The sequence below is a fragment of the Megalopta genalis genome, chromosome 2, assembly GCF_051020955.1.
Source record: "Megalopta genalis isolate 19385.01 chromosome 2, iyMegGena1_principal, whole genome shotgun sequence".
NCBI lineage: Eukaryota > Metazoa > Arthropoda > Insecta > Hymenoptera > Halictidae > Megalopta > Megalopta genalis.
In genome coordinates, this window is record NC_135014.1 from 467,807 (window position 1) to 480,528 (window position 12,722).

The window sequence follows — 12,722 nt, forward strand, 5'->3', positions numbered from 1 at the left end:
TCCAACGATTTTCTGACTATGACTTATCGACGACGACGTCTTCCCTCAAAAGTTGATCTCAATTCATAACATACGAGATTGCTAATCTTGTATGTGTTATCTGAAATGGTGAAATTCAAAATTATTGAATTTCTTGCTCAAAATGCAAATCCGGGGGAAGTTATGCGAGTTGAGGCCACATTGGAGTCATACAAATGACAAATAATATAGTAATACAACAAAATGAAGTATTTATTACATTTTATACATTCGTAACGCCACAGATACATTCAATGTTGACACTTTTTGGTTAATTTTTAACAAATGATATGCGCATTTTCAGTCTGATTAATTGTATAAAAAGTGTATAATATTGGAAGTGAATGTTATTCATACATAGTCCCTGGATTTTATGCAATTATGATAGAAATGAGTGGATGAAACACGAGAGTGAAACGAATTGTAGAATTTGAGTATACAGTCATATTAATATCTACTTATTAAGATAGTTGAGAAAAGAAGCAACACACTCTCTACAGTGACTCCCGTTAATATTCGAACACTTATCCTTTCACTTATCATAACTTTTTTAGAATTGAACTAAACGACTTGAATTTCTAGTATACTAGCCTAGTATACTAGACCCTCTATCATCTAAATGAAATTCAAATCGTTTATCTTAGTTTTAAAAAAGTTATTGCGTTTTGAAAAGTGTCCGAATATTAACAGGAGTCATTGTATGTAACTTTTACATTTTGCAATTGATGCAAAGATTTGCAATTGATTGCAAGATCCGCAGTCTATCTACACAATTCCCGCACGAATAATTGAAAATCAAATGTTGATCGTGTGTATTAAATTGTTAAAAATACCTTTTTAGAATTGAGCTTATTTGTATTATTTGTATGTACAAGTTATTGAAGTATTTACTTCACATTCCAGTCTTCTTTGTTAAAATATAGTTTCTCGTGTAAAAAAAGAATACAAAATACTTTATGTCCCGTTGTATTCCGTCGAAGATAAAACGTGACTAATTATAGACAGTGTTTAGACGTAAAATGACTAAAACGAGGAACTAACAACAGGTAATTAAGATTAACAATCGACATTTCCATTACTTTTTGTAGCAACCACATTAGTTAATACTAATTTTCATAGTCAGAAATGAATATTACAATTGTGACATAAAGCAGGGCTCGGAATTAGCTGCACACGACAGGCAACAGAGCATTTTCGAAGACTGCTCTGAAATGTGCAGCAGAGTGGTATTTAATCCCATTTGTAAGATCTGCAGCATATTTCAAGAGCAGTCTCCGTAAATGCTCTGTCATGTGCAATTAATTCCGAGCCTTGATATAAACAATAAAAGGTTACTAGATGAAAAGTTACGATTATATCAGTTCAAACTTATTACTCTGTGGTCCGTTCGATATTCGATTATCTTTTGTTAAAAATATATAGCGATGTAAAAATAAAATTGTTCCTCTAATTATTGTCTTAAAGTTAAGACTCTGGCTCGGCACTGCGACTGGTGCTGCACGTTTGGTTACTAACGTCCACCGTTATCGCGTAAGGATTGTCTTCCGCGTCATCTTTGTTATTTTCTGCCTGTCCATCGTTCGATCGACTAGCGATTCGGCCCACCATATACCCCTTAGTAGTTGCCTCGCCGCCAGTGACGGCAAATCCTTCCAAATCGACCACCAACGGAGTCGGAACAACTTCTTTCCTCTCCAATTTTTTGTTTATCGATTGCACTTGTTCCGTCGATACGTGCGAGCACGAGTCTTCCATGAACTTTTCCTTAGAGCAGCATTGGGAGGAACTGCAATGCTCGCCATGGCAGCGAATTAGACAACCTGTTTTTTCCCTGTTAGGCCTGATCTATTTAAGCAAAAAACCCAGATTATAATAACTCTAGATATTTAATGTCGACAGAGGTGGACTAGACACTACAGTGATTCTCGTTAATATTTGAACGCTTTATACAGGATATCCCGAAATTGTAGTATTTCCAAGAAGTTCCTGAGGTCATTTGAAGTAACTTTTTCCTTAGCGATTTGTTAACGAGTTATTAACGAAAAACACTAACCAATAAAAGGCGAGCTCGCGTAAGTCGAACCAATCCGCGGAACTGGACTTCCGCTGCTCGTTGGCTTGGCCACCTTGCGCTAGCTGAGCTCGAAAAAGGTTACTTCAAACGATCTTAGGAACCCTTAATTTCCCTTGAAGTACCAAAATTTTTGGACATCCTGTATAGATACCAAAACATGCGCACATTCATTATAGAATTATATTTCATACATACTTTATGGAATTCTGGTTGAATGGTCACTTGCGTGATACCCATCTCAATGAAAAATTCCGTCACTTGATTGGTAATACTGGCATATACCTAGAAAATAAAATCATTTCAGGTTCTTAATTCAGCACAAATTTTTCATTCTAAAACACAAATTCTTAAAGAGTCAGACCATTGTAAAGACAAAAAATTCGAACATTTTCTCGACTTGAACGAAAGCATAGAAGTCTCGAAAATAAAATTTATAAGATTACAATGCAAATGAGAAGCGCACTTGATTCATGTTTGTCTCGAAATGACACTTTTTCAAGCGGTATCACGTTCTCGATAGAACTTTGTTGATATCTCTCTTACTAGACTACGAATCTGTTTGCAAATTGCCAATTTTCTTCATTAATTTCACAAAAGCGAAAGTTACATAGAGATTTACCTATTTTCTCAATCATTACAGCAGCTTCAAAATAACTGAAGCAATTTTTTTCACCAGTTCAACATCATATTTTAATAATCTGCATTCAAAAATTACCGAGCCCATCGTGCTACAGTAGTACAACCCTATAAGACTTTATTTTCCAAGAAACCCTTACCATAGGGTCCAAGAAGATAATATGAACGGTAGAGATGATCTTCTGCCCCGTCAACTGCCACACATGCAAATCGTGAACGTTCACTATACCTGGAAAGGCTTCCAGTAATTCCCTTTTCAAGGAATCGATGTTGATGTGGTTGGGTATCGTTTGAAGCAGAATCAGGCCCGATTCTTTCACTGTAATTATCGATCGTGTTACCGAAAGCCAGTATTATGTTCGAGAAGAAAATGAAGCTACTCACAGTACGGGTAGCTCAAAACAAAAAGGGAGATGGAGGATATAATGGCGAACAGTGGGTCGATATATTTGGCCACGTCGGAGTCGGTGAAGTATACCAGGACGGACACCAGCATCACAAAAACACAGCCGAGCACATCCCGACAGGTTTCTCGAAAACCTTGACTCTTTGGTATACCCAAAGGACTTCGCCTGGTCTGGGAAGATAGCTGTTCTCCTTCCTTCGCTGGCTCGGAACTGACATTTCTGAAAGCAGATAATAGAAGTCCTGAAAGCGGAGATCCTAATATACGATATGCTAATCGGGAGGATGGAGGTGGAAGAATGCTACGAGATTATGAAACGAAAAAGCAAACCGAGGATCGTTTTATTCGGGAGATTGAATCTGTTCCTTCGGTATTTTGAGGACAATAGGATACTCCATAAATCACTGCTTCGAATTTTTTCGACTTATTCTCATCCGTGCTTATTATTACATGTTTCTATACCAGAAACGTTTCCCAGAATCATGGTTATAATTAACATTTTCCTTTATCGCAAAGAAGCGAATGTCACTACGGTTATTATCATTGCACTTCCTTCGGAAACGTTTCGTTGCGTAATTATAATAATAACGGAGCTAATGTGGTTAATTGCAAAGATGAAATTGTAAGAGTGATTGTGAAATAGTAAAATAGATGAATCGATTTTTGTTGTCTGCACATTCGTTTATAGCATGAACTTGAAAATTAATCAAGTTTGCAAGGACATCTATATTCGCTTGCATTACAGCATTATGTGATACGGTTTGTTTCGAAGGAACTGATAACATTGAAGCTTCATGTAACAATTTCAGTAGTAAAGTCTCATTCTATTATGTGTCGAAATAATCACCGTAGCAGTTCCTATCAAAATCAATAATATCACACATTAGTTGAGAGTTCGAATACTCTATTGGTTTTCAAATTAATGTTTGCAAAAAGGAAGCTCATTTGAAATCTATAATTTATTTTTAGCTACAAAATTTTCTTTAATCAACTTGCAACATGCGTTTCGCTTCATCCTGGATAATAAAAAAAATTCTAGGAAATTTTGTATCTTACACCATACGTCCGTATTATATCGTATGTAGTAACCACAGTATGGTTCTAAATCGAAACACTTGCTTGGAAGTAATGACAAGAAAAAATAAGGTTGTTCTAATGATTTTACTAACTGATAAGAAGCTGGAGTAATCTAATCGGGTTGAAACACATTCGAATGTTTCAGTTATCGAGATACGGTAGCAGATAACATCATCGAACATTTCACATGAGCAACGACAGTATTACCGTATAGAAAACGCAATGAAATAATGGGCTGGACCAAACCGTAGAATTAACGAAGGTTGTTTGCATACTGGTTTTGCAATTAAATAGTCACTCGATCAATTTAAATTGTATGACAAATATTTGGGTATAAAAAGTCGTAATTAAAAATATATTAGTATGAACGAAACCGTTCGTCTTTCGTATTTCGATTACCTTCTGAACATTACGTCCCCATTCACTGTAACATGCAGGACGATTCCTTGATTAAAGGTGTACCCTCCGATCAATATGTAACAAAACGCGTTAAGAAGGATGCCGGAGAGGCCTATCGCCAAAACAGGCATAGGATGATGCATTTCGTCCAGATGATCTATGTGGATCAGAGTCTGCAGCGCTTCCACCAACAAGGAAAAGCAGAAAGACGCAAGGAAAACACAGCAAACAAGCATAGTAAGTACATCGATCCTCGCCCATCCAAAGGTGTTCTTCATCCTCCTGTCCGATCGTGATTGCTTTAAAACAGAACATTATTTTCTGTAACAAGTGTTTCGAATAGAGTTGACGTACACAAAAACAGGCCATCTAATTATTTAATCCAGCTATATTGCTACATCTTCTGTAAGAAACATTGAAAAATAACATTCAGAAGTTACAAATTGCAAACGTTAATAAATAACAAATTATATAAGGAATTAAAGAATATAAATGACCTGTTTTAGGTGGAACGCCCTTTATAATAATAATAATAATATAAATAGTGTAAATAATATATAGTACATGGACAGAGTTGAATTATCATTTTGATTAGTAATTGCAGTAAATTCTCCCTAATTGACGCTCAGATTATACAAAAAAAAATGGACAATTTGGGAAAAGGAAATACGATTATTCGAGTTTTGTGGCTCGTTTTTATAGTTCTTGATAATCGGTAATTATAAAAACGAATCGCGAGACTCGAATAATCGCATATCCTCTTCCCAAATTTTATGTCCATTTTTTGTGTACAATCTGAGCGCGAATTAAGGAGAATTTACTGTATCACATTGTTACCTTGGTCTTAGTCGAGAGAGACGTTGGAGACGCACGGTCCTCATTGTTTATACAGATCACGGAATTTCGCAAGGAACTGGAGTTACTGCTGCCATTTTGACGATGACTATACTACAAAACATGAATACCATGTTGTTTGAGAGGCATCGAATAAACAAGAAATTTTGTTTCCACGTCTGGTAACAATGAAAATGGTTGCGATAGAGTCCTCATTAAGACTCCTAAAACTCGATTTGTTTCCCTTCCATTTTAACATTGATAACAAGACAACAAGTTCGAAACGTGTGTCGATACGTGAACGCGCTGCAATGGATTCAATGAAAGGAAGTTAATTAGAGGTAATTCCTCGTTATTACTTCGTCATTTAAAAATCAAATTCAAACGGTTTCGCAGTTAATTCTTGTGAATCACTCTCGCGAGCAACGAAGTCGAACAATTCCAAAGAGATTCTATTAACCAGCGTAATAAGTTCGTTCACATTTCATTAAACCCGATGCCGAGACTATAATACTGCTTTACGAACCGTAATTTGTTTGTCCAATCGCTGCAAAACTGTTCCACGTTTATTCAAAGTTTCTTTAACGAATTTCTCGCACATCAAATTTTGTAAACGAAAATGGGGTGGTGCAATGACCGACGATTATGGTGAATGAGGCAACAACGTCTCGACTAAATTGCAATCATTTTTCTATTACGCCATTCAAGAAGCCTGCGGTTAGGCATTGTCGGACTGCGAAACGATTCTGTTCTTACAAAATAACGATAGCCAATTGTAAAATTGAATTATCAATTGCAAAGTACGTCATATGTTGTACGTGATAAAGCAAACGTACTTGTTCGTTTAGCAATGAAATAATTATAACGATATCGCTAATATTAATTGTACAATTGTAGAGTTTAATAAAACTAATACAGCGCGTGTCGCGTGCAAACATTCGATAGATGGTTTCCATTTTATCAAATAAATTGCTTCGACTTCATCGAATTTTACTAGGTAACCCAGCTATGGTACCTAGCAAGAATATCTTCGGATAATTTAATGTTACCTTGATAGACGCAATGCAACCAGCAAGTGCGATGATGTTGCACAGCATATGATAGGCGTTGAGGAGCAACGTTAACGAATGGGTCACATGGCTAGCGATGATCTCGACGAGGAAGAAAGCGGTGGTGAAGAACAGGAGCAGGTACAACTGGACTGGCTGCAGCCTTCTGAACCATTCTTTCACAGCCATGACCCTGCTGGCAAAGCAACGCCGTGAACGTTCCTTCTTATTCTATCCCGGACACCACACGAGAGCACAAACACCTGCTAACCGATTGGTTACCGTTGCATACGCTTCCACAGTAAGTTTTTTCTACCATCTCAGGCTTGGGACTTAAACCCCCGCGGACGTTCATTTTTCGAAAAAAAAATTCTCGAAGACAAATGTTTTATTTGCCGGACAGAAATAAAAATGTGTGTTGGCCTTTTGTTATTCGTTCGGTGAAATTTTTCAGTATTATCATCATATTTCTTCAGCAATATCGCAACATTTGTCGTCGAATTAAAGCTATTTATTTATAGATAGCTAAATTGTCTGTTGGAACTTCGGTAATATCTTAACGTTTTTCGTCAAATTAAAACTATTTGTTACTTTTCCGAAAATTCAGGACGACTTACTGAATTTCAGAAGATTAAGCTCATTAGGCGTGTTGTGATGCTTACATTTTATACCCAGAAAGTGTTCAATACTAAAACGATACTAAAACATTTTGCATCAGATTTGACTTAGATTCGTTTAAGCATTCCCAGAAATAATTATTATCTTGATGATTTGTTTTACAACATGCAAAAAACCTGAAACGCGACGCTTCCGGAGTTATAAACTGAACGTTATTTCCTTAATACCGTGTAAACATTCTGCAACACGTTTATACAGAGATAACATCGTTGCACGGTAGCAATTTAATAATATCACGTCTTCGTTCGTGTATGCATTCCCGCGGGAGTGCAGCCATTTTGAAAGTGAACCACAGAATGACCCAAGCACTATATCGTCGAAGTATAATTCTGATAATCTCGTGTAACAAATTTCATATTTTTTAGTTAGAAAACTTCTTATAGAAAACGTTGTAAGTGCCAAAATGGAAAATGTTATTTTAATACGGTTTCCTTTTGTAAACAGTTAACAATAATGCTGGAAGCGATTCGTACACCTTGAACACTTAAAATCAAACGAAAACAACGATAATAATTTCATTTCACCAATATTTGTATCGTAACGATTTCTTAATTACATCTAGTCTGCGGATCTTTATACAAAATAAAAACTTCTTGCGTCAATTACAAGAGATTGGAGCTAGACGAACATATCATTCTTTCTTTCATAATTTTAATTGGTTAAAACTAATGTAATGACATTTACCAATCACCTCAACTTCTTCACCGTTTTAAATTGCACCTTCCCATTTTTTTCACGAATGCATAAAATCCACAGTCTACTAATTATTTTGATCGCAGAAAGGTCGTTGGATCTGCCATGATCATGGCTATTGCATGACATTGATGAAACTGTGTAGTCCCATTTAAAAAGACCGCATCTTGGAAGACGCGACCTTGAGACAATTTTGTTTGCTTATCGCAATAATTTTCCCCTTTGATCCCTAATCATATTTTTCCTCTGACATTTTCCCTCTATCATAAACACAGACCAAATTTTAGAAACAATTTCATCTTAAGAAACTCCTTTCTTTCTCCAGAAAGGTTTGATTCCTGGCACTTACAGTGTTTCAGAGAATCTCCTAATCGGTGACAGAACGAGGCGAGATTAAGATGCACACGTTCGCCTAGTTAAAGCATTCCTTGGGAACAGAACGTGATCCTCGCAGTTTTCAAGTCCGTCGTTGCCGAACAATTGATATCATGAATCCTGTTCTATCGAAACGTAGCAGCCTGACTCGGTCGAAAAACGTTGTAACACTCCGTGATTGTCATCGGTCAGACGAACGAGCCACGGAAGAGAGACGAAGGACATGCGAGACCTGTGGATATAAACTAAGATGGGGAAATAGATACAGAGGACTCTCTTAAAAGGATCACGGCCAACAGACGAAAGAGGGTCCACCGAAACGATTCACTGTGCACCACTTTACTTTCAGTAAATCTTCGATCCAATTTTCTCTCTTCTGAAACCGTCACCGATAAATGGGACACGCTGCATCCACAGATTCACTGTGACACCGATGACGATAATAACACTATTCCCACGTGTACTCAAAACAACGACAGCTGTCTTTGCCGCGACCGATCAAAAGAGATGAGGATCAGCGACGATCCGAACGAGACAATTCACCGGACGAGACGATATTGACGATGCTACCGCTACCACGGTTCTTCTGCGTTTAACCATTCAGCTCGGTGAACAGTTTGGCTATCGCCGCTATCGTTGACCCGCGCCGACATCGGTCCTCTCATTTACCTACGAAAAAGCTTTATTGTTTGTCTCGAGTCGAACCGATGATGGTTACTACCCCGTTGTCCTCTGACGTATCCCCACCCGTCGTCCCGTTACCTTCGGAGAACCGTTCGATCCAGGGTGTTTGAATCATTGTGGACCATGGCAAAGTGAGTCAGAGATGAGGACGCCGAAAAGTTAGACTCTGTTCAAATTGCAGGATATTTACGTAGTGACTAGTGCGCGATGACACTGAACGTATCACCATCGAGCAAATGAGCGGTTTTATTAGTGCATTGTCCAGTTATTGTTAGTGGGAGAGTCCATGGAAAATTGTTCGATGAAGTTCTTCGTTGAAGCACGTGTTGCCAGAAGTGTTGTAAAATGTCTTTGAAGATTCGATCTTGTGATTTTTATAAGACAATAATCAGCCATTTGACATACATATTTAATTTATGATATACATATTTTCGTATGAGAAACGCGCGTTGGGTTGTCTTCGAATAAAGGGCAGTCGGTGGCAGTTGAATTTATTAAACATTCTTGCATAGCTGCGCGCACAAAGGAACTATTTTTCCGAAGCTGCGAGTGACAATACAATCAGTATTGACAAATCATTCGTTTACGTATGACCTTCGCCGCTCTGTGCAGTAATCGTTTCGCTACGTTGACTATATTTCTCTGTGAAATTACAGTTTTCGTGTTCGGATAGCGACAAACCGAATAGTTGAAGCATCGAACGAAACTGTTAACGCTGGCTTACGTTCCCGAACAAATGAAGTTGAAAGTATGTATAGACATTTCAGCGGCGCCATATTATATTCTTTTATGGTGGATATCAAAAGCATCAATTGTTTAATGCAACAGGTGATCAGATATGACAAGCATCCATACTATCCATCAAATGTGTCATTCATTCCTGATCTAAATTGAACATGTTAGCTTCAGAAGCTGCACGTATAATAACGTAGTTAAAGGTGGGTCCACACTTATGGGATAACAAGAAATAAAAGACCAATTTTCATTAACTTAACAAATCAGATTTTCTGATATAAATATTGTAGATTATATCTTATTCGTGCACTTATAGAATTTTATTGGAACACGTTGATTTTGTTGTTCATTTTCAATGTTCCTAAATTCAAAAACAAATCTTTGTAAATATGCGTTGTCACGTCAGAAATATAATGCACTCTTTGATGCATAACTTTGTTGCGGTTATAATTTTACCCAAGATACTCCAGACCTTTGTTAATAATTTCAATTATTCTTAATAACTTAAATAAATATTTAATTACGCGTTAATTAATTTCTGAAATCGACGAGTCACAAAAACAGAAAAACCTATACGCTTAAAACAAGGGGATGAGTCTTTAGTTACTGGAAGCCAATTAATAGGTTTTTCAATGACTGAACTGTGTGAAGAGAAGCTCGATAATTTTCTTTTAAATAATAATTTCAAAAGAACTTGTTGCATTATATGAATCTAAATAATTTCGAAGATTACGGATGAGATTAACACAGTTTTTGAACAATTTTTTAAGAAATTTTTAATTATTTATTATCTTGAATTTAAAAGAACTGTTAGAAAACCGCCGACAAATAATGTGTGAAAAAAAGGAGAATTAGCAAATGGTTACTTGTGTTCTAAAATTTTGCTATATCTCGACGAAGTGAGGAATTACAAACAGATGTCTAGTGGGTGTTTCGTGTCTGATCATATGCATACTTCTGCAGTGCTCTAATACAATTGCGTATGCACCTTAACAGCTCTGTGCACCGTGGATACGTGTGCTAGATGTGGGGGCCATCAGAGAGTTAGTTACGAACATCCGGGCGTCGTAATAGCTTTTGAACTCTGAAATGTCCGCGTCTCCGATCATTATTTGTCGTCTTCATGCGATTTCGTTCGAACACAACGTGAACATGACCTCTACCACCCGGTTTGCCTAGGTCAGCCAGGTTGGATTAGAAAATTCACCGATCATAGCCATCTTATTTTTATTTTACTCTCATTTTTATCTTATCGATCAAATTAATTATTTCAGCTCGTTCACCGTGCTTCAAGAATTGCCTTTTTCCCCCTGCTAATTATGCACGATCGTTATCTTAAATAGGCTGCTCCTTTACGAGCGACACGAGCAACTTGTTAGATTTCAATAAAACGCGACGTTAGCGGGTCGTCGAGGATTGTCCGTTGTTTACATTATTTCGTCAGCTTTTCTATCCGACGTGTCACTGACCTTAATACGTAGGAAACGATGAGTTTTTTCGGACTCCTCTTCCGATCAATTCTCACGGACGATTACGCAAACCGAATGAACGTGCATTGCTGAACGGCGAGGGAACGTCTGTCTTCGAGTTGCTTAGCCTATATCTTTGTCCATTGTAATCATCTTGAAAGTAGGCGACACTCGATAACCCGGCATTATCATTTTCATTATCGAACGATCAATAATATACAAACACGGAACCGCAACTGTTCCCTGATAAAAACAACGTAGTCCGTCGCGTTCCATTTTCGGAAGCCATTGTAGCGAATTCACGATAATATCAGAGATCCAAAATCTATTCGGATAAAAAAGGAACCTGGAATTTTAGAAAACATCGGAAAACATTGTCCGCAATACAAGCAAATCATGCAAGCAAATAATTTGTCTGGTACCAATTTATAACTACTGTCATAATACAGTTTTAGAAAGAAAATTTTATTCCTTGATGTAAATTAAAAACTGTCTTTGTTGCAATTTACTTAGGAAACTGCATAAAATATCGCAAAGTTCAAATACTTCTCTCTCTTTCTTTCTTTCTTTCTTTCTTTCTCTCCCTCTCTCTCTCTCTCTCTCTCTCTCTCTCTCTCCCTCTCTCTCTCTCTCTCTCTCTCTCCCTCCCTCTCTCCCTCCCTCTCTCTCTCTTTCTCTATTGTATAAACGATTTAATATGGTACGTCTAATTTCTAACAAGATAATCATTTTGTAAAATGAACACTTCACGCAACACGAACTTACTATCGCGTGTTGGTCACTGGACCTAAACTTTTCTTTGTGACACCGTTGGTTGCTTTATAATCTCACTCTGTCGTCACAGCTAAATACATATGTATACATACTTTTACGCAGATACGAAACATTAAGTTATGCCTTATTCATTCAAAGGAATACTGATTGAGAGAAACTTTTTGTTGTGAATTATAGATCACTCCTTCTAGACCAGAAGAATTCACGCCCACGTTGTCCCAAAGTTTGAAGAATAAATTTTCTACTACGCGCGAAACAGTCCCCGCAAGTCGCGACAATTAATAAGCAACCGTGTCTCAGCAATAGAGTATTCTGAAACGAAATCTGTGTAATAGAAATATTTAAAACATTTAGAAACATTTATTTTCCGGTGAATAAGTAATCTTTACTCATTAATGAGAAAAGCGATGCGATACATGGTAAAAACGTCAGGAGATGATTAAAATGATTAACAGGAAACGTATATTGTTATTCAATTACTGTTTCTTGAAATTAAAAAAGGTACCTTCTAATTTTGCATAAAGTTCCGCTGTTTATAAGCAAGTATAGTACCCCTGCCCTCGAAAAACCCCTAAATTTTAAGAAGCAGAAAGTAATTAAAAAAGTGCAATAACTTATCCAACGCATAAGATTTTGTTCATAATATTTTCTCATAAACTAAACATCATGCAGGCATTTCGGTAATTAATTAGCAGAGTAATATAATTGGTATTTTCCTGAAACAGAGATTCACACTAAGAATAATTTTGCACAATTGTAGTTATTGGATCGTATTATCACAAGAATATCAAGATTAACGTTCAAATACTCGTAACAACAGC

The 12,722-nt window shown here is 36.9% G+C and overlaps 1 protein-coding gene across 6 annotated transcripts; it reads right to left on the reverse strand.

Moving 5' to 3' along the window:
- Positions 1–207: 207 nt before the first annotated feature.
- On the reverse strand, positions 208–11,281 carry LOC117223559 (Zinc transporter 77C). 6 transcript variants are annotated; one of them, XM_033475908.2, is made up of 9 exons: positions 9,002–9,669; positions 8,214–8,908; positions 6,494–6,686; positions 5,448–5,558; positions 4,611–4,909; positions 3,113–3,354; positions 2,869–3,047; positions 2,288–2,374; positions 208–1,863 (listed from the first exon to the last, which is right to left on the reverse strand). In XM_033475908.2, the coding sequence occupies exons 3-9, from the start codon at positions 6,680–6,682 to the stop codon at positions 1,483–1,485; spliced, it is 1,488 nt and encodes a 495-aa protein (XP_033331799.2). In that variant the 5' UTR covers positions 6,683–6,686; positions 8,214–8,908; positions 9,002–9,669; the 3' UTR covers positions 208–1,482. The 6 variants fall into 6 exon arrangements, with proteins under 6 accessions (XP_033331799.2, XP_033331800.2, XP_033331802.2 ...); XM_033475909.2 differs by having other exon boundaries at positions 8,214–8,471; positions 8,583–9,669; XM_033475911.2 differs by lacking the exons at positions 8,214–8,908; positions 9,002–9,669 and adding an exon at positions 11,128–11,281.
- Between the last annotated feature and the right edge of the window lie 1,441 nt (positions 11,282–12,722).

Excerpts from the sequence above, each read along its gene's own strand:
- LOC117223559 (XM_033475911.2), bottom strand. The coding sequence starts at position 6,682 with ATGGCTGTGAAAGAATGGTTCAGAAGGCTGCAGCCAGTCCAGTTGTAC. Across the intron at positions 3,355-4,610 it reads GGGGACGTAATGTTCAGAAG|AAATGTCAGTTCCGAGCCAG; the intron begins GTAATCGAAATA and ends ATCTGCTTTCAG. Across the intron at positions 2,375-2,868 it reads TTATCTTCTTGGACCCTATG|GTATATGCCAGTATTACCAA; the intron begins GTAAGGGTTTCT and ends TTTATTTTCTAG.